At 44.8% G+C, this 19894-nt stretch overlaps 1 protein-coding gene and 1 long non-coding RNA gene across 5 annotated transcripts in view; one reads left to right on the top strand and one right to left on the bottom strand.

The window, feature by feature from the left end:
* HIBCH (3-hydroxyisobutyryl-CoA hydrolase) overlaps nt 1-19894 on the top strand; it is a 1291623-nt gene that overhangs the window by 488190 nt on the left and 783539 nt on the right. For all 4 annotated transcript variants that reach the window (XM_068244938.1, XM_068244939.1, XM_068244937.1 and 1 more), the window contains one exon: nt 2704-2756. In XM_068244938.1, the coding sequence (XP_068101039.1) occupies nt 2704-2756 (53 nt within the window). The remainder of the gene's footprint in view (nt 1-2703; nt 2757-19894) is intronic.
* On the bottom strand, nt 2035-6641 carry LOC137524733 (uncharacterized). Its single transcript, XR_011022771.1, has 3 exons — nt 6549-6641; nt 4013-4153; nt 2035-2277 (listed from the first exon to the last, which is right to left on the bottom strand). It is a non-coding gene; the product is annotated as an uncharacterized lncRNA (long non-coding RNA).

Consider the following 19894-nt stretch of genomic DNA (forward strand, 5'->3'; position numbering starts at 1 on the left):
AGCCGGTGGATTAGCAGTAGCCATTATAGAGACCAGCGGGGCAGACTGTGTGCTGCTAGTAGAAGAATTATTGTCCCCCTTCTCCTTTTCCCTCTCTTTCTGGTGCTTCTTAGTGCCCCCCATCACTTCGTAAGGTTGTACACGGCGTGGGGATCGTTGAGGCCGGGAGGGGCCACTGAATTCCTGGGGCTCTGATGGAAGATCGGGTTTTTCAGAGAGAGAGAGCTGCCCGGAGGATCAAACCAAGAAGCCAGGATGAGGCAGGGAGGTAAGCTGGTGCAGTCGAGCAGACTTAGCACAGAAATAGGAGCAGTTAAAGAGGCGATGGTCTCAGGTTATGAAAGTCGGGCAGCGGAGCTCCGAGAAGCTAGACTGTTCAGTGTGCCATCTTGGCCACGCCCCTACTCTGTGCCTTTACTGATTTTAAACCAGCTGCATTGTATGCTGAGCCCTGCTACTTTCAGTATGTACAGTATTAGCTGTAAAGCTTGGCACACACATACAATTTTGATTAGCCAATTTTAGCTCTGTTCATCAAATGCATTGTCTGTTGACCCACTTACTGCATGGAGGTGGTAAAATTGGTCAGTGACTGACCAATCAAAATTGTATGTGCGTATACTTCTTTGATCTATGCCTATACTGATTGTAAATTATCTAAATAAAGGAAAGGGGGCTCCATCCAATATTTTGATGGGCAGGCCCGTTATCTGTAGCTTACACCGCTGCTAAGTTTATGTACATTTGGCCCCACCCATGGCCACACCCACTCACTATGACCATGCCCATTTTTGCCACACACCCACCTTGTGCCCACAGGTGCCCCAATCTCCAAGGACCCTAAGAACGCCCCTGGACATTATAGTAAATAAATGGGTAGATTGGAGGTGCCCATTGGATATAAGATTGTATCTATTGACAACCAATATAAAACCTAAAAAGGGAGAAGGTAATTGCTTACCTCTCCAGAAGACAAAGATACCAGTTCAGCTGGATAATTTATTTATTCCAAACAACTTTCGTTGGGCCGTGGCCCACTTTCTCAGGTTAACATATAGGGCCTGATTCACAAAGCGGTGCAAACTTTTTCGCAGACTTTTGCGCGCGCAATTTGCCGCGAATTGCGCAATCGCGGACTTTTGCGCGCGCAAAAGTCCGCGAAAAAGTTTGCACCGCTTCGTGAATCAGGCCCATAGTGTCTTATTCGTACTGCAAGTAGGGTATAGGTGCCTCACATAATAGTAAATAGACCACCAATTTGGTGATACAATTGACAGAATGTTGAAGGTTATGCAAGCTCTCACTTGGCAGTGCTACTCTCCTGCCAATGTTCTTAAACCTACATACTATACAACCCCCACATATGTATGAACCAAGTACATGACAGTGGGGGCGTGACACATTGGAGCCACTGAAGTCACTCCTCACCAGACTGCCCCTCAGTGAGAGTAGCTATGAGAAGCGATAATGAACTACAGACGACTTAGGATCATTTAGCAGGATGTACCAATATTTATCCAAAATCTGTCCAATCTTCTTATGTTGCAAACAGTAGTGTGTACAAAACTGAACCACATGGTTCACTAGGTGATGATGGTCTGTTTTTGTGCAACAGTGACTCTCTATTACTGTCCGAAACAGTCTTGTAGGCCGTTTAAGGGCTTTCGCCTTATAGCCCATAATCTAAAGCACAGTCTGAGATCTGCAGTCTCACCAACAAAAGAGTCTAGTTTAGAACAGTGTCGACTTCCTGTAAGGTATTGACCTGCATGGACACCCTCAATTGTGTGTGGGAGGAATTAACTGCCAGCCCCTAAAGTAAGGCATTAGTGGAGGTCATCTTTCTATACAGACCCTTAGATCTCCTACCTTCCAAGCCTATATTGATACATAAATCTGAAAATGGAATGCTACACTGGTTTGTTTCCACAGTAGATTTCAGATTGTAATTGGGGAACCCAACAAATCTATTTATTTAGTATTTATTTATTGTATTTATAAAGCGCCAACATATTATGCAGCGCTGGACATTAGTTTAGGTTACAGGCAATATGTAGGGGTGACATCCAGCAATACAACAATACAGGAAAACAAGAAAAACCAGATCACGCAGCACAAATCTCAAATAATTCAATAATTCCACCTGTCCATAGAACAAGGACATCTATGCACATGTGCTTTGTGCTCAACTATCTTTTCTTCTCACTCCCCCAGGTATAGTTTTAGTGGGTGAGGCTGTGAACCTCAAACTTTCCCATCTCACACTTCTGGCACAATCTGTAAAAAAAAAAAAAAAAAAAGTAAAGAATATAATGAGCTGATTTTCTCAACATCATGCACTTAGGGAACAATGATGACACTGACTAATTTTCACGAATCCACCATAATATCTTTTGGTTGCTATTTAAAATTTCCCCATACCCCCCTCGTATATGAGCACCTGTTATTACACTTTTGGATGGTGGTGTACATTGGTCATATGTGATTGCATACTTGTGGTTTAGTTACTTGTTTACTCATACTCATCATTTATTTTTGTATTGTTTTTAGATGTTTCCTGCATTGTTCTTGATAAGACACTCCAGTATCCCAAAACATTGGATTGCATTTAAAAACTGCAATACAGACTAATATTAAGTCTCATTAAATTAAATATCCAGAAAGTCATAACCAGCATTTTAATGTTTCTGTTTTCCTTTTTAGGTAATTGTAAAAAGCCTTATGTGGCTTTCATAGATGGAATTACAATGGGAGGTGTAAGTAAAATGTTATCTTTTTTTAGTATTTTATTTAAAGCGGAAGTAACCTTAACATTTGAAACTGTAAAAATATTGATGTGTTGCTTAATACTGCTTTAATAAATAAAAATGTATGTTTGCTGTAATATACCTTTCAGATGTCCTTATTTCTGTTACTGTATGCTAGCAGACTGCGCAGCCATGTTTGTTGGCAAATTTACAGTGCCATCCAGCTGATTCCTACTTCCTCCAGCCTCTCCTTTCTCCAGCAGCTCCTTCCTCCAATCACTGTGCAGTATGCAAATTAGCCTGTGGTAGTACAGTTACAGTGAGGTCATCTGGCTGCGCCTGTGTATGTAATGTCTGCCTGTGTTTTCCAGCCTCTCACTTCTCTGATCTGTATTTTCTTCTGCTATTACTAGCTATATCATCTGTTTTTATTCCTCTGGTATCAACTTTTGTCTATGCTCTGCTGTCAGTGTGATTTACACTCTATAATCTGTTTTTTTGGGTGCTATCTTTCATTGTATATCAAGTGTTTCTCTCCCCCTTCTTTATTTATTTACTGCTTCTCCTGACAGCTGCAGATCTTTATCTTTATTTTATTACTATACAGGCCCATACACACGTCGGATTTTAGCGAACGACCCGTCGTTTAAACGTTCCGTCGTTCGGACATTTTCACGTCATATCCGACGTGTGTACAGACTATCGTTCGGGTGATAAGACTGGTTACCAGCGATCCGCCCGGCGGATCGTTGGTAACCAGTCTTATCACCCGAACGATAGTCTGTACACACGTCGGATTTGACGCGAAAACGTCCGAACGACGGAACGTTCAAACGACGGGTCGTTCGCTAAAATCCGACGTGTGTATGGGCCTTACAGCATATTTTAGATAGTATAGCGCTTAACAGATATAATCACATACAGACTCCTAGAGGTAACAAAATAAAAATACTGCTCCCACCTCACCCCACAGCCACTTAAAGTAACGGGTAGGACTATTTTTATCCTGAACTTTGTTGTTGCAACTTGAGGTGTTCGGGGGGTGCCGAACCGAACCCGAACAGGCCAAAATCCGGGCGAACCCGAACAGTGGCGAACACTGTTCGCCCATCACCAATGGCCAATAGCAAGCTGGAGACGCTCTTTATACTACCCTCATATCACATGGTGCAATTGCTTCCGCCCTTACTGCTCGCCTCTTGCTGCCCATAGTCCCATAATATGGGTATACGGCATCAATAAAACGTTAGAAAAACAGTACCAACCTCTCTCTGGGGGTCCTGCTTCTGAAATGTATCCTTAGTTTGGGCTCTTGGATGAGCCTCCTGGCTCCATAAAACATCAAACATAATTCTCGGGTCGGGGTTAAGTCTCTAGCTGATTTCACTTATTCTCCCTATCGCCATCTTGTGGAAAAACAGAAGAAGGCTATTATGCATGAAAACACTAGTCTCTTTACTTACTAGTGATTCTAATTCCAGACTTCAAATCCCATAAGCATCTATCTGACTGCATCTATTCTTCCTATGGCCATCTTGTGGATAAATAGGAGATAGTTTTTTTGTTTTTTTGTGTGAGAGCCCTAAATACCCTTACAAGCACCTTCTAATTTAGCACTAATGTGCTGTTTTTATCAGCTCATAGTAATGCGTCTGCATCTCACACCATTTGATGTAACAATAGACCCATACATAATACAAAATATCAATAATCAACAAATAAAACCAATTTATATAATATAAAATAAAAATATGTATGTATGTATGTATGTATATGTATATACCTAACCATAACGTGAATGAGAACTTTGCCTGTTATCCACCCATGTTCAATTTCCCCTTTCCCATCTTATCTGTATTAGTCATCTGCTATATAACAATTGCTATCGATGTCCACATTTAATCCCCTGGGGGCCAGTGTCCCAAGGTTATAAATCCACCTTGTTTCCATCTCCGATGTCTCCCTCACCCTGTGACATCCCCTCCACCTATTTGTTAGTTTCTGAATCCCACAGATATTGCATAACAGATGGGTCCCTCCCGTGTTTTTCTGCAAAATGTCATGATACACTATGTCCCTTAACCCCATTAATAATGTTAACGTGTTCTCCAATCCTTCTTTTCAAGGTTCGTTTTGTTCTTCCCACATACTGCAGTCCACACGGGCACCACAACATATACACCACGTGTGTACTGCAGCAGTGGATGAACTCCTTGATTCCATAATTCCTTCCTGTTTGTAATGATGTAATCTGCTGTGTTTTAACCCAGTGCCTTTCACACCCAGTACATTTGTTGCATGGGAAAAAGCCAACATTGCCCCACGCATCAGTTCGATTTGTAACCTTGGGCCCCTCCACATACGTTTTCACCAGGGCCAGATTTCTACTTTTTACCGCCCTAGGCCAACTGTGAACCAACGCGCCCCCCCCCCCCACGTGTGTGTACCCGCACATGCAATACTATACTAACAGGACAGATCGAGAGTGGGAAGTGAAAAAGACAGGGACACAGAATGAGAGAGGGGGGGAGGAAGAGACAGAGAACATAGGATGGTAGAGTGGGGAGAGGAAAAGACAAGGAGCATGGAATGGGAGAGAGGGCGAGGAAAAAACAGGGAACACAAGATATGAGAGGGAAGTGGAAAAGACAGAGAACACAGGATGGGGGGGGGGAGACAGGGAACCAGGGAGAGAGAGAGATAGAGAGGGAACATGGGAAGGGAGAGAGGAAAGACAGGCAACATGGGACGGGAGAGAGGAAAGACAGGCAACATGGGAAGGGAGAGAGGAAAGACAGGGAACATGGGAAGGGAGAGAGGAAAGACAGGGAACATGGGAAGGGAGAGAGGAAAGACAGGGAACACGGGAAGGGAGAGGAAAAGACAGGGAACACAGGATAGGAGAGGGGGAAGTGGAAAAGACAGGGAACAAGGGAAGGGAGAGCGGAAAAGAGAGGGAACATGGGAAGGGAGAGAGGAAAAGAGAGGGGACATGGGAAGGGAGAGAGGGAACATGGGATAGGAGAGAGGAAAAGACAGGGAACATGGGATGGGAGAGAGGAAAAGACCGGGAACATGGGATGGGAGAGAGGAAAGACAGGGAACATGGGAAGGGAGAGAGGAAAGACAGGGAACATGGGAAGGGAGAGAGGAAAGACAGGGAACATGGGATGGGAGAGAGGAAAGACAGGGAACACAGGATAGGAGAGGGGGAAGTGGAAAAGAGAGGGAACATGGGATGGGAGAGAGGAAAAGAGAGGGAACATGGGATGGGAGAGAGGAAAAGAGAGGGAACATGGGATGGGAGAGAGGAAAAGAGAGGAAACATGGGATAGGTGAGAGGAAAAGACAGGGAACATGGGATGGGGGAGAGGAAAAGACAGGGAACATGAGATGGGAGAGAGGAAAAGACAGGGAACATGGGATGGGAGAGAGGAAAAGACAGGGAACATGGGATGGGAGAGAGGAAAAGACAGGGAACATGGGATGGGAGAGAGGAAAAGACAGGGAACATGGGATGGGAGAGAGGAAAAGACAGGGGACATGGGATGGGAGAGAGGAAAAAGACAGGGAACATGGGATGGGAGAGGAAAAAGACAGGGAACATGGGATGGGAGAGCAGAAAAGACAGGGAAAGTGTGACAGAGAGCAAAGTGAAAAAAAACGAAGAAAATAAATGTTTCACTTGTCACAAGAGAGTGAAGTGACTGTCTGAGATTAAAAATGCAGGCACGCTGAGACAGAGCATTGGAGAACAGAAGCCAAGTCACGTTATCTAAATTGCGATCATTGTTTGCTTACTGGTAACTTGTCCCACTCCCTCTTGCATAAGCAAACACTTCCTCCCCAGCACTCTGCAGAGTCCAGTGTTAAATCTCCCGTCACTGCAGTCAGAAAACATCATGGAAACAACCGGGAAGTAGAGGAGATGGGCGGGACATGTCAGGAGATTGAGAGCTAAGCTGCAGCCAGCCAGGCAACACTACACTACCAGGTCTATCTGCGTAGTGACTCGTTTACTGGTGGTGGGGGAGGAGGATTGTCTCTGAGGAGACAGAGAGCAGGCAGCTGGGCGGCAATGGCTGAGTGTCTGAGCGTGTGGGGATCTGGCCCTGATCATCAAATATCCCGCTCTGTTCTGCTCTCTGCCTCTCCACCCAATGTCAGAGGGGAGGGGCGGGATGGGTCAGCGCACACAGAGTGCATGAGAGAGACTCCAGTAGCAGCAGAACGTCCCTGCACAAGGTGATTATGGAACAACTGATCTCCTGTCAGCTGCAACACCGCCCCAGCTTAAGCTCCGCCCTAGTCCCGTGCCTATTCGGCCTGCCCACAAATCCGGCCCTGGTTTTCACCAAACTTTGTTGCAAATTTTGTGCTCTCCTATATATAAATTTATGATACCTGGGGAGATGACTCCCCAAAACTGGGTCATTTCTAAGCAAGTTCCAATGTTTTTTGAAAATACTTTCCACCTGCTTATACTGTGAATTATAATTTAGAAGCACTGCATATTCAAAAGCACTGGCATTGCCATCTGTTCTCTTTCTGTTTTCCAAAATATATCCCTTGTCTTTCTCCAAGGACAGGAGACAGACATTTGTCCTTGGAGACAGGTGTCCTTAACTAAACTTCAAGGTGGGATCAGTCATACCCCTTTTTCACAAATCTATCAGCAACTTGGCCTGTACAATATAATCTGCTGGGCAGGAGCAATTTCTTCTTATCCTGCTCATTTGCCCTTTCGGAATATTCTCCAACCATTTAGTATGGTGACAGCTCTGTATTGGAATGTAAGAATTCCTATCTGTCTTCTTGAAAAAGGTTTTTGTGCCTAGTGTTCCTTCTCTTTTCATAATCACTATATCCAAAAACTTAATCTCTTCATTGCTATTTTATACAATACAATACAATAACATTTCTATAGCGCTTTTCTCCCATAGGACTCAAAGTGCTTAGGCTCTCTCAGATTCAGTAATTAGTAGGATGAAGTATTCACACAACAAAAGTTATATTTCTGCAAATGCCAAACTAAACAGGTGGGTTTTCAGTCTGGATTTAAACACGTCCAGGGATGGAGCTGTCCTGATCTGTTGAGGTAAGGAGTTCCAAAACGTAGGGGCAGCATGACAGAAGGCTCTGGGACCAAAAGTTTCCAAGTGGACTCTGGGTATGACTAGATTATTAGAACCTGTGGATCTGAGAATGCGGGGATTGCTACGCAGCTGCAACATATCTTTCATGTATCCAGGGCCTAGATTATTCAGGTATTTAAAGGTCAGTAGGCCGATCTTGAATAGGACCCTCCATTCTATAGGTAACCAGTGAAGGGAGTGCAGGACTGGCGTTATGTGGCAGTGACGGGGGTTGGTTGGTTAGCAGTCTGGCAGCAGTATTCTGTATCAGCTTTAGGCGGTACAAGACCTTTTTTGGAAGGCCAGTGTAGAGAGCATTGCAGTAGTCCAGTCGGGATGTGATGAAGGCGTGGACTAAGGTTGGCAGATCTTCTGGGGGTATGAGGTGCTTGATTTTTGCAATGTTCTTCAGGTGAAAATAGGATGATTTCACCACAGCAGAGATTTGAGTTCTGAAGTTTAAATCCCCATCAATTAGAACTCCCAGGCTACGCACATGATCAGAACTGCGTAGATCCGTGCCTCCTATTCCCAGTGGCGAAGACTGCATGTTAAGTTGTTTTGTTATCATGCTCTGCCCTCCAATCAGAAGGACTTCAGTTTTGTCTGCATTTAGTTTCAGCCAGTTGTCATTCATCCATTGCTGTAGTTCACGTAAGCAGGCGTTTATAGTTAGAGTTGGGTCTGTCACACCAGGCTTGAAGGAAAGATATAGTTGGGTGTCGTCTGCATAGCAGTGGTATGTCAGGCCATGTTTTTGTATTAGTTTTCCCTGCGGTAACATGTAAATCGTGAAAAGCAGGGGAGAGAGGATTGAGCCCTGGGGCACCCCATACTTAAGAGATACAGGGGTGGACATGAAGGGCCCCATAGACACTTTGTGGGTTCTGCCACTCAAGAAGGATTGGAACCACTGAAGAACTATGCCATCAATTCCGCAGTATTCCTGTAGCCTGTTTATCAAGATGTCATGGTCAACTGTATCAAAGGCTGCAGAAAGGTCTAGCAGTATGAGGATCGAGCACTCTCCTCTGTCTCTTGCCATGAGCAGGTGGTTGCATATTTAGATGAGGGCAGTTTCAGTGCTGTTGTGTTTCCTGAAGCCAGACTGGAATGGGTCATAACTGTTGTTTTGTAGGATTTTGGCTTCTAGCTGGAGGTAAACAGCTTTTTCAATTAGCTTGCCCAGAAAGGGGAGGTTAGAGACAGGTCTGTAGCTGGTCATTGCATCTGGGTCCAGGGAGGTTTTTTTGAGGAGAGGCCTGATGATTGCTTCCTTCAGTAAAGCAGGAAATATCCCTGATTTTAAGGAACAGTTAACAATTTTGAGGAATACCGGTACGAACAGGTCGGGGCAGTTCAACATGAACTGTGTTGGGCCAGGATCCAGGTCACAGGTAGTTAGGCGGACGTGAAGGAGGATGCTTGATGTGACTTCTTCATCAATTTCTTTGAAGTTTGACCAGGGTGTTACATTGTCTCTGCTAATGGTCTTCGGCGCTATATTAGGCTCAGATGCTGTAAGTTGGATGGCGGACCATATAGCGGAGACTTTGTCTGTGAAGAAATGGTCAAATTGGTCACAGCGGTCCTTTGAAGACTCGATATTAAGTTTTTGACATGCCGGGTTGCAGAGTTTTTCCACTGTGCGGAACAGTTGGGCTGGTTTGTTAACTGCATTTGCAATCTCTTGTGATAGAAAGGATGATTTTTTTTCCCGTGATTACCTTTTGGTAGCTCTTCAAGTGGAGGATTAAGGCATGTTTGTCTTCTAGGGACTGAGATTTGCGCCACAGTCTCTCGAGTTTTCGGCCTTGTCTTTTCAGCTCTTTTTATAGCGTTATCAAACCACTGTGCATGATGGTGTGGAGTAAGATATTTGGTGCGCAGAGGAGCAATGGTCTCAAAGGTGGAGGACACACATTTGTTGTATTTAAACACCAGAGTATCAGGGTCCAAGCTGGAGTCAGTCAATTCATCAAAGCTAAGGTTATCTCGGATATGTTGAGGTGTTAGCCCTTTTAAGCGGCGATATTTTATTTGATTCTTGACCTGGTGTTTGACAGCTGGTATTGAGAGGGAGAAGTGGATAGTGTGATGGTCTGACCAGGCAACAGGATTAATTTCCACATTGGCTATTGACAGCCCAGTATGGAATATAAGGTCCAGAGTGTGACCTTTCCTGTGAGTAGCAGAGCTGATTGATTGGAGGAAGCCCAGTTCATGTAAGGCACGAGGTAGCTCTATTCCAAATTTTGAAGAGGAGTCATCCACCCTTGTATTGAAATCTCCAAGAACAATCCATCTGGGGTGTTCCAGTGTTAGGTTGCATAGGAGGTCTACAAGTTCCTTGAGGAAGTCTGAGTATTTTTCTGGTGAGCGGTAGATCAGCAATATGTTAAAGCGGATCCGAGATGAAAAACTAAATATAACAAGTGACTTGTCTATACATCTTATCTAAAGTTTAGATAGTTTACACAGCAAATCTATCTTCAAACAGCTTTAACAGTATATTAATATTTTTCCCTGTGATACAATGGGAGCAGACATGTTTTCTGCTTGTCACTATTACACAATTACACACACAGGCAAGCTTATCTGTATCTAGGCATGCTAATCTGCATATTCTGTGAAAACTCCACTCTTATCTCCTCCATTACACAGGCAACTGATCTGTATCTGCACTGCAGCTCTCAGATTGTGAAAACTCTGCCTCTGAAATCTATAGCTAGTAACACCTTTTTCACCTGCCCAGACTGAAATCCCACAATCCCTTGCAAGCGCCAAGGCACTCTGGAGAAGCTGTGGGTGTGGCTTATTTAGTTTATAGGAAATTAGGGTATTAAAACAAAACAAAACAAGTATTTGGCTTGAGGAATGCCCTATAAACTATATGTAAGGAACACAATTATGCAAGGAGTAAAAGTTCATCTCGGATCCACTTTAATGTTTTTCTCAGCTGAAAGTTGCACCCCCAAGCATTCAAACGAGTTGGTAGGACCTTCAGTAAGTGGTCTGATTTTCAAAGCTGATCTAAAGCAAAGTGCAACCCCTCCTCCCCTGCGTTCTTTCCTGTTGCAGTATATCACGGAATAGTTTGTTGGCACGGCGGCCTCCAGGGTGGGGCCAACTGGTTCAGAAAGCCAGGTTTCAGTCAGGCAGGCCAGATTTTTTATTGTTAATTCAATTCCCATATTGTTTTTAACCATTCAACATATTGCTGTAACTCTACTTCGTTCCCTTCCCACATACAAAACAGGTCATCAATGAACCGTTTCCAGTCCTTTACTTTATTGCTTCTCTGAGACTGAAGGATTTCTGTTTCCCATTGGTCCATAAAAATATTTGCTACACTCGGGGCATATTTGGCACCCAGGGCACATCCCACAGCCTGCAGGTAATATTCCGCATTATATCGAAAGTAGTTGTGTGAAAGGGAGAAAGCCAAAAGCTCCAAAATAACAAAAAATGTGTTCCTGTCCTATGACCCCCTGTTGTTCTAGGGCCTTTTTGACAGCTGCCAGTGCTTTGTCGTGCGGAATTATAGTGTATAATGCCGTAACCTCCGCCGTTACTAGGAGAATACCTTCTTTTATGGTTAATCCATTGATTGTTTGCAAGAAATGTTTGGTGTCCTCTAGCAGGGAGAGACCCAACAACTGGCTGCAAAAAATGTGTCAATGTACTCCCCAATCCGCTGATTCAGGGAGCCAATTCCACTTATAATGGGCCTACCCAGTGGATTTGTCTGACTTTTGTGGATCTTGGGGTTTTGATAGATAACTGGGATACGGGGTGCATCGATCATAAGGTAACGGAATTCAGAATCATTAAGTATTCCTTTTTCTAATCCCCCTCTTAGGATTTTCCTCATCCTTGTACTCACCTGTGGGGTTGCCCCTCAGTTTCTTATAAGTTCTTATAAGTCAGGTTGTCCCCCAGGATATTCTCCATTTCCCTTTTGTATTGGTCCTTGTGAAGGATTACCACCCCTCCCCCTTTCTCCGTCGGCCTAATCAAAATCTCTTTTCTCTCACTCAGTTCATTAATCCTTGTCAATTCCTGCTTATTGTTTTTAACCCTCAAGTCTTCAACATCTCTAAGCACCATGTTCTTAAAACTTGAAATTGTGCTATCTTTCTGCATATCAGGTGGATTGAAAGTGGAACGGTTTTGTAGGCGGGTGTGGACAAATTCTTGTTCAACTCCCCCCCCTTCACCCCCCGTTGACCCTGGTTGTTGGACCTTCCTTTGACAGAAAGTATTTCTTTGTACATTTTTCGTGTGAACTTATGGACATCAATATAAATATCAAACTTACTCATCCCCTTTTGGGGTGCATATTTTAACCCCTTATCTAGAATTTTCATTTCATCTTTACTAGCCGGGACCCCACTGATGCGCTAGTAGAATAAAAGTACATAATTTTTTTTAAAAAATTGCTAGGAGGAAGTGGTGGACTTGCCTCCGTTAAAGCAGACACCAAGGACTGTGAATAAATAAATACACATTTATTGACGATACCCCAAGGATGTAACGCGTTTCGCGGGCACAGCCCACTTCTTCAGGCAATAAACAGGGGATAAACAACAGCAATTCTGTTATAGCAAGCAGAGGTGCCCCCCCCAGGAAGAGGTTGGTACTGTTTTTTTAACGTTTTATTGATGCCGTATACCCATATTATGGGGCTATGAGCAGTAAGGGCGGAAGCAACCGCACCATGTGATATGAGCGTAGTATAAAGAGCGTCTCCAGCCTGCTATTGGCCATGCCCCTGATGAGTCATCCCTACGAAACTAGTTGAGCGAAGCCTAAGCAGCGGTGGAGACGCAGAGCGGCCGTGTGGATACTGATATGCACATTTTAACTACAAACATTGTGAGTGCACTGAAATTTAAAACATTTTTTACAATAAAGACAGAGTTACGGTATGTTGGCGCCTTTCAGTCTTTTTAGAACCTCACAAACTGGGGAGAGGCTGTTGAAAGCCCCATGCTGAGCGAATTTGCTGGTCTGTGCCGGGTCAGCCACTGCATACGGTGAGAGGCTTGAAATACCTGCATGTGAACGCACTGGGTGTAATGTGGATACCTGTTTGGTTCACACTGGTGATGTGGAGGCTATAAGCAATATCAAGCAGTATTACGCTATTGTTTTTCTCTTTTTGTCCACACTTTCTCATTTTTGCATGCATGAGCTGTGGAGATCACATATTGAAGAGTGAAGAGATTTGCTGGCTAGGCCACAGGTGTACATGCTGATTGGACTGGGTCAGCTGCATTTTCCGGTAAACGTTTATGTTTTAAAGATACTAAAGTGGATCTGAGGAGGTGTACCATCTGAGTGAAGCTTATACGAGCAGAAAATATTATAGGACTGTTCCTGAATTGTGAAATGGACCTATGTTTATTTTATTTTTTTTTTTATTTTAATTTTGTTACCTCTAGGAGTCTATATGTGATTATATATTAAGCGCTATACTAACTTACATGTTATTTATTCATCTGGGGAGCCGCACAAAGTTGCTTCTGGTATTTAGCGATCCAGATTCACAAATAAGGAGTGTCTCCTGGTGAGACTGATTAACAACATTATCACTACTATTATTACTTATGGTTGGAGCGCACAACTTTTTTCTGTATAATAGTATAGTATTTTAGATAGTGTCTTTGAACACAGTAATAAATGTCTAGCTGTGTGAGTGATGGTTTATTCATTCCTCTCAACACCCCTCCCTACAGAATTTCCAGCTAGAAGTCATGACTGGTTTCTTCCCTGTAAATGCTTTTATCTGCAGTATTCCCAGATAGCAATGTTTGTTTGTTTTTTGTGATAAGAAAATTGGTTATTTGAAATACAATGTGTGAGTGGGGGAGTCACACTTAGTGAATAGCATGCAGTTTTACACAATGCAGAATCATAATTTGCATTTTGCGAATTATGTTTTCTGTATGATCCTGCTTCAATTTTCTGACATATAAGCATTTAGGGCAGGGCCGGATTTATAACTCCAGCACCTGTAGGCCCAGGTGATCTGGTGGACTCAACTCCGCCCCTCAAATCAGGCCACAGACCCAAGTAAAAAAATATTCTGAACTCTAATCCTTGCCTCATGTCACTAATGCTAGGTACACTCGATACAATTTTCTGGCAGATTAAAGGTGGCCATACATCAGACGACTTGGCGGCCGATCGACCTTCCGATTCGATTATTATAATCGGTAATCTGTGCTGCCAAGTGCATGCCTGACCAACAATGCGACCAATTTTGGGATGAAAATTGGCCGAATCCTCGATCACGCATGCTGCAAGATGTTGGGCCGACTTGCTCGATCGGTTATGCGGCGGGAACGGCGTGCAAGTTTGTGATGATCAACGAAACCCCCGGCGCTGTCCCGTCCTCCCCGGTGCCTTGTGTAAAATATAAATGACCTATCCACGGCCTACGCTTGTTCCTCTGCTGCTGCAGGCGCATTAATAATTCCTTCCTTTTTTCTCCTGTCGGACTCAAAGCGCTTGCGAGGCAGCCACTAGAGCGCACTCAGTAGGCAGTAGCAGTGTTGGGAGTCTTGCCCAAAGTACTCCTTACTGAATAGGTGCTGGCTTACTGAACAGGCAAAGCCGAGATTCGAACCCAGGTCTCCTGTGTCAGAGGCGGAGCCCTTAACCATTACACTATCCAGACACCAGCATTCCCCTCTTCATACATGCACGCGCCCCACATGGTTTCACTAGTACGGGTGTGCTTGTGACATCGCACACCCTTACTAGGAAACCACATGGGCTACGCTTGTGCGAAGGGGAATGCGCCCGCAGCATCGGAGGGACAAGCGTAGGCCGTGGACAGGTAATGTATAACTTGCACGGGGCACATTTACATTAGGGGAGCACAGCGTCGGGGCGACAGATTTGGCGCACAGGGCCGATTGCGGATTTATTTCAGCATGAAATTGATTGGGAATCGGCCTGTGGTGTATGGGCAGCTGATAAATCTCTCTCTTATCAGATTCGATGAGAGAGATTTGTCTCTTGGTCGAATCTGCCCATACATCGCTAGATGTATGGCCACCTTTACTGCCAGATCGACTATTTCCAACAGGACCAATCTGATTTTCCATCCACTTCTATGGAATATCGATCAGAAATCAGATAGGACCTGTTGGAAATTGTAAATCTGACAGAAAATGGTATTGTGTGTACCTAGCATTACTGTCCTTAGAATCTTACACTGTAATCACTGTCTCTGGTCATCCTTAGTGACATAACACACGTGTTTGGGTGTAGGTTTCTGAGGTCACTAATATGATGCAGGAATTAGACTCCAGGGCTGTGGAGTTGGAGTCGGGGCAATTTTGGGCACCCGGAGTTGGAGTCGGAATCGTTGACTTCATAAACTGAGGAGTCGGAGTCGGGAGTCTGAGTCGGATGATCTATACTAAGTCGGGTCTATGGGCCCGTTCTTACATGGGCGATTTGCGCTAATCGCTGCAAATTGCCCAAAAACGCCAAATGCAAATGCGTCGCCTGCACCTGTCCTCTCTCTCCCTCTCCCATGTAGGATTCAAGCAGAGGCACTCACACTCTGCCCCATTGACAGCAGCTGTGATCTGCATTAGGCTGTAGATCAGGGGTGTCAAACTCAAATACAAAGTGGGCCGAAATTGAGCTCTGGGACCTAGTCATGGGCCATCCACAATGTCTGGTAAATACCCTCCCTTATAAAGTTTCCTGGTGTTTAATCGACCCTCTCTAACCCATATACAATTCTATGTTTAGTGGTCCTCCCTCCCCTGCACAGTTTCTTGGTGTCTAGTGGCCACCTCCTCTCCCTATACAGTTTCATAGTGTCTAGTGGTACCTTCCTTGTCCTATACAGTTCCCTGGTATCTAGTGCTGTCCCTCTCCCCATATGTCTTTCCTGGTGATCTAGGGCTTCACCTCCAATATAGCTTCTCTGGTAGTCTAGAGTGGATCAAACATAATGCAAAGTGGGGAAACCACCTGAGGGCCAAATCTGATGGCTCCGAGGGCCAGATTTGGCCCAAGTTTGACATGCATGTTGTGTAGACACACTATGAGCACTATCTGAGCGCTTTCCTGAACATCAGAGCTTTGTGAGCGTTTTTTAAAAATGCTCCAAATTCACTTGCATTAAAATCGAAGTAAAAATGCCGCAATTGGGATTTAAAAAAAAACAAAAAAAAAATGATCGCTCGCAACAATTTTAAAAAGTCAATGAGAGCGTTTTTTTAAAAAAAGCACTCAGAAAGCACTTGTAGTGCATCTATAGCTTTACAGTGACTGTGTAATGTTTGATCTTGCTGCCCAGAAGCTGCCTTCCACCATGAGTAACATGCATGCTCTGTAGGACTTTAACCTCCCTGGTGGCATGATTATTTCCAGATTTTAGGGTCTTTTCTGAACGTTTCAGACCCTAAAACCATGGAAAAAATCATGCCACCCGAAAGCCAGCAGTAGTCCCTGCATTCACACACCTCCCAGCGCTGCAATTTTACCTCCGTCCTCCTCTGTAACTCTGTGGTAAGATCACGGACTGCGACCTCACCAGTGATTCAGAACATCCATGGAGAGGAAGTAGAATGGCTACCTGCATCTGGAGAGTAGCTTGGGGTTACTGCCAGGGAGGGTAATATAATCACCCCGAAATATCTCCACAGCCATATTTTCTAGCCCCCCCGAACTACCTCTATGCCAAATTGCAGCCCCTAAGCCCCCCTGAGATAGGTTTTTGTAATCTATCTTGTGAACCAGCGAGGCTTGTGGGCCGCAATTTGGCACAGCGGTAGTTCAGGGGTCTCCTTCCTACCCCGCAAATTTGGTGAGTGTAGAAGGTGTGGCTGTGGAGATTTTTCAGGTGTTTAGCGCTGGCAGCAAAAGTGAATAGTAAATGTGGCAGCACAGGCTCCTACTTCGCAGGCGTGGCAGCGTAAATCATAGGACAGCCTGATTTTCCTGTGTTGTAAGGGTCCTCACTTGATGACATCATCAAGCGGGGCACTTAAATATAGTGGAGAGTGTCATCACTGTAATGCAGACCTCAGTCGTTGTCAATGGGGCAGACGGTGAGTGACTGCCGCTGCTTGAATCCTAAATGGGAGGGAGAAGACGAGTGGAAAGCATAGCATAGGAAGGGATAAACAGGGCACAGGGACATATGATCAGAGGTAGGGGAGCGCAGCATCAACTAGACTAGCACTGCAGCATCTGTCCCTAGGGCAGTGATGGCTAACCTTGGCACTCCAGCTGTGACAAAACTACATGCATCTGCCTCCCCGAGATATGCTTAGAGCTGTCAGAGAATTGCAATGCCTCATGGGCAGGGGCGTAGGAATAGAGATAGCAGGCATAGCAGTTGCTATGGGGCCCCAGGCCACTAGGGGGGCCCCATCCTGGTACCAGGAAACATTTTTTTTATTATAAAATTTAGTTTATTAACAGAGCAGGAAGAAAGCACCCTCCACCCTCCCCAAAGCCCCCTTTCCCAATGATCCTGGCTAAAATCTTGAAGCAGCAGCAGGCAGGTGAGAGGGGACTATTTTCTCACCAGTCTGCTGTGAATAGATGCCTCCCTGGCTGGCCCGTTAATTAATTTGTAGTTTCGGCCAGGGAGGAGGAGCTGCTGCTGTGCACGGAGGATTCCCTGATGCTGCTGTTCAGAGTGAGGAGACAGCCTGTGTGTGACATACAATTCCTTGGAGTGAGTGCAACCTCGTTGTCCCATGTGATTTGAGAGAGCAGCGCTGCTGATGCTGCTTTTCTGGCTACTAATTACATTGTCTGCAAGTAGAGAGTAAGTGTAGAGGGGGAGATGGTTGCAATGCTAATTTCTATTAGAAAAGCAAAAGTTTGCTTTCCTAAAACAGAAAGAATTTGCGATAATTCAGGTTGGAGTGAGCTCGAGATGTCTCCCAGGCACCACTGCTGAATATATGCAAATTAACCATTGTACCCTTAGAAGCTAAACACACCTCCAGAACCGCTGGAATGCAATGATGTGTCAGCTTGTGAATATGTACAGAGCCATAATAATCCAGCATGCATACAGACTGTTTCGGATTGTTTGATCCTCATCAGTGGCTCTGTACATATTCACAAGCTGACACATCATTGCATTACAGCGGTTCTGGAGGTGTGTTTAGCTTCTAAGGGTACAATGGTTAATTTGCATATATTCAGCAGTGGTGCCTGGGAGACATCTCGAGCTCACTCCAACCTGAATTATCGCAAATTATTTCTGTTTTAGGAAAGCAAACTTTTGTTTTTCTTAACATCTTAGTAAGGGGGCTTTTAGGACCATTGTAGTCCCTTACACACCCCAATGAGTTCTGGGTCACCATGAGCTTGCTGGTTAGTCTGTGCCTATTAGAAAAGATTAGAAAGGAGACAAAACTTGTAACCCGATCAGAGGTGTATTTGCTCACAGATCTGACACATGGCTGTAGCCCACCAGTAAAGAGTTCCCCATACACAATGCTACATGTGGTGAGGAACAGCTCTTTCAGCTGAGGGGCAAATGTATATTCACTTTCCATCAGACTGCACTTCTTACATTTTCCTCCATTTGACCATTACTAGCTGCCCAGTGCAAATTAGCATGTCCAAAAAAATCCAGCATGCATGTACAAGCTCTGTTTGTACTGTTTCCACTGCGTACATTTGTGACAGTTTTCCACAATTGCGTGTAGACAATCTTCTGCAGCACAGTACAGTACTGGTCTAAAAAATTGCTGTGGGGCCCAGTGAGTTGTAGCTATGCCCCTGCTCATGGGACTTGTAGTTCCACCACAGCTGGAGTACCAAGGTTAGCCATCACTGCCCTAGGGCAACCTTCCAGAAGTGTGTGTGTGTAGGGGGGGGCGAGGGAGGGAAAGTCGCCTCTCCCCCATATGGCACCTGTAGGCACAAGCTGGGATTAAAAATACTTTCTCTAGCGTGTGTGTGTAGCAACAAACTCCTGACTGGCCCATTTCCACTGATGCAAATTCGCATGCATCTTCCGCATGCAGATTCACATGACAACAAAAGTAAATGGGCCTGTATCCACTACAACAGAATCTGAGCACAGGGTTGTGCAGAAAAATTCTGCACAACAGAGCCTTTAGAATTCACACACCGCACGCACAGTGTGCGACTTGCATGTAATGTAATTCATAGGAAAACCCTGTAGTTATACATAGGATAAGCCTGTAGTTTTTTTTCACTTAAATATTAATTGCAACTCCAAATCCAGACCTCCATTGGTTGATTAATTTGATTTCCAGTGATAATTTTTGTGTGATTTCGTTGTTGGCACATTCAAGTATGTGAAGAACCAAGTATTTAATAAGAATATTTCATTCATTCAGCTCTAGGATGTCTTATTTTTGTGTTCCATTTATTTTTGTTAGTGGTGTATATGGCAGCATTTCTCTTTTTTTTTTTTCATCTGGCTGCCGATGCAGGGCCGTTATCAGTGTCTTCTCCCTGCCTGCACTTTGCGTAAATGACAGACTCACCGGCAGCTTAAAGTGCTGATCTCCATGGCCACAGCACTACATGTCAGCTGTCTGCAACAAACCACAGTGCTGCTGTAAGCTGTACAGTGTGGCAAAGTGCAACATGGCCCTGCTGTCAGGCCGCACCCCGTTGGCTGTACTGAGCTGTCCCATCTGGGGTCCACGATGTGCTGCTTAAAGCCTGAGCTCACCATGTAGAGTTAGCCCTCAAAGAGGCAGTCCTGCTCCCAGCACACCGCTATCCGCTACCTTTCACGCCTACAGCAACCACGGGCCGGACAACTGCCCCTACTGCAGCACCCCTCCCCCAAATCCTCTGCGGGACACTAATGTGCCTGGCTGAGCAAACCACAGCATGGTACAGAAGAAGCAGCCCCACAGTGGCAATGCGTTGGTGACTATAATACCTGTGTTACCTTCTCTCCCATGCGTGTGCGTGTATTGCACAGACAAACGTGTGTTCTGCCTGCCATCTCTCTCGTGTTCTGCTTACGTG

The sequence above is a fragment of the Hyperolius riggenbachi genome, chromosome 7 (assembly GCF_040937935.1).
Source record: "Hyperolius riggenbachi isolate aHypRig1 chromosome 7, aHypRig1.pri, whole genome shotgun sequence".
Classification (NCBI taxonomy): domain Eukaryota; kingdom Metazoa; phylum Chordata; class Amphibia; order Anura; family Hyperoliidae; genus Hyperolius; species Hyperolius riggenbachi.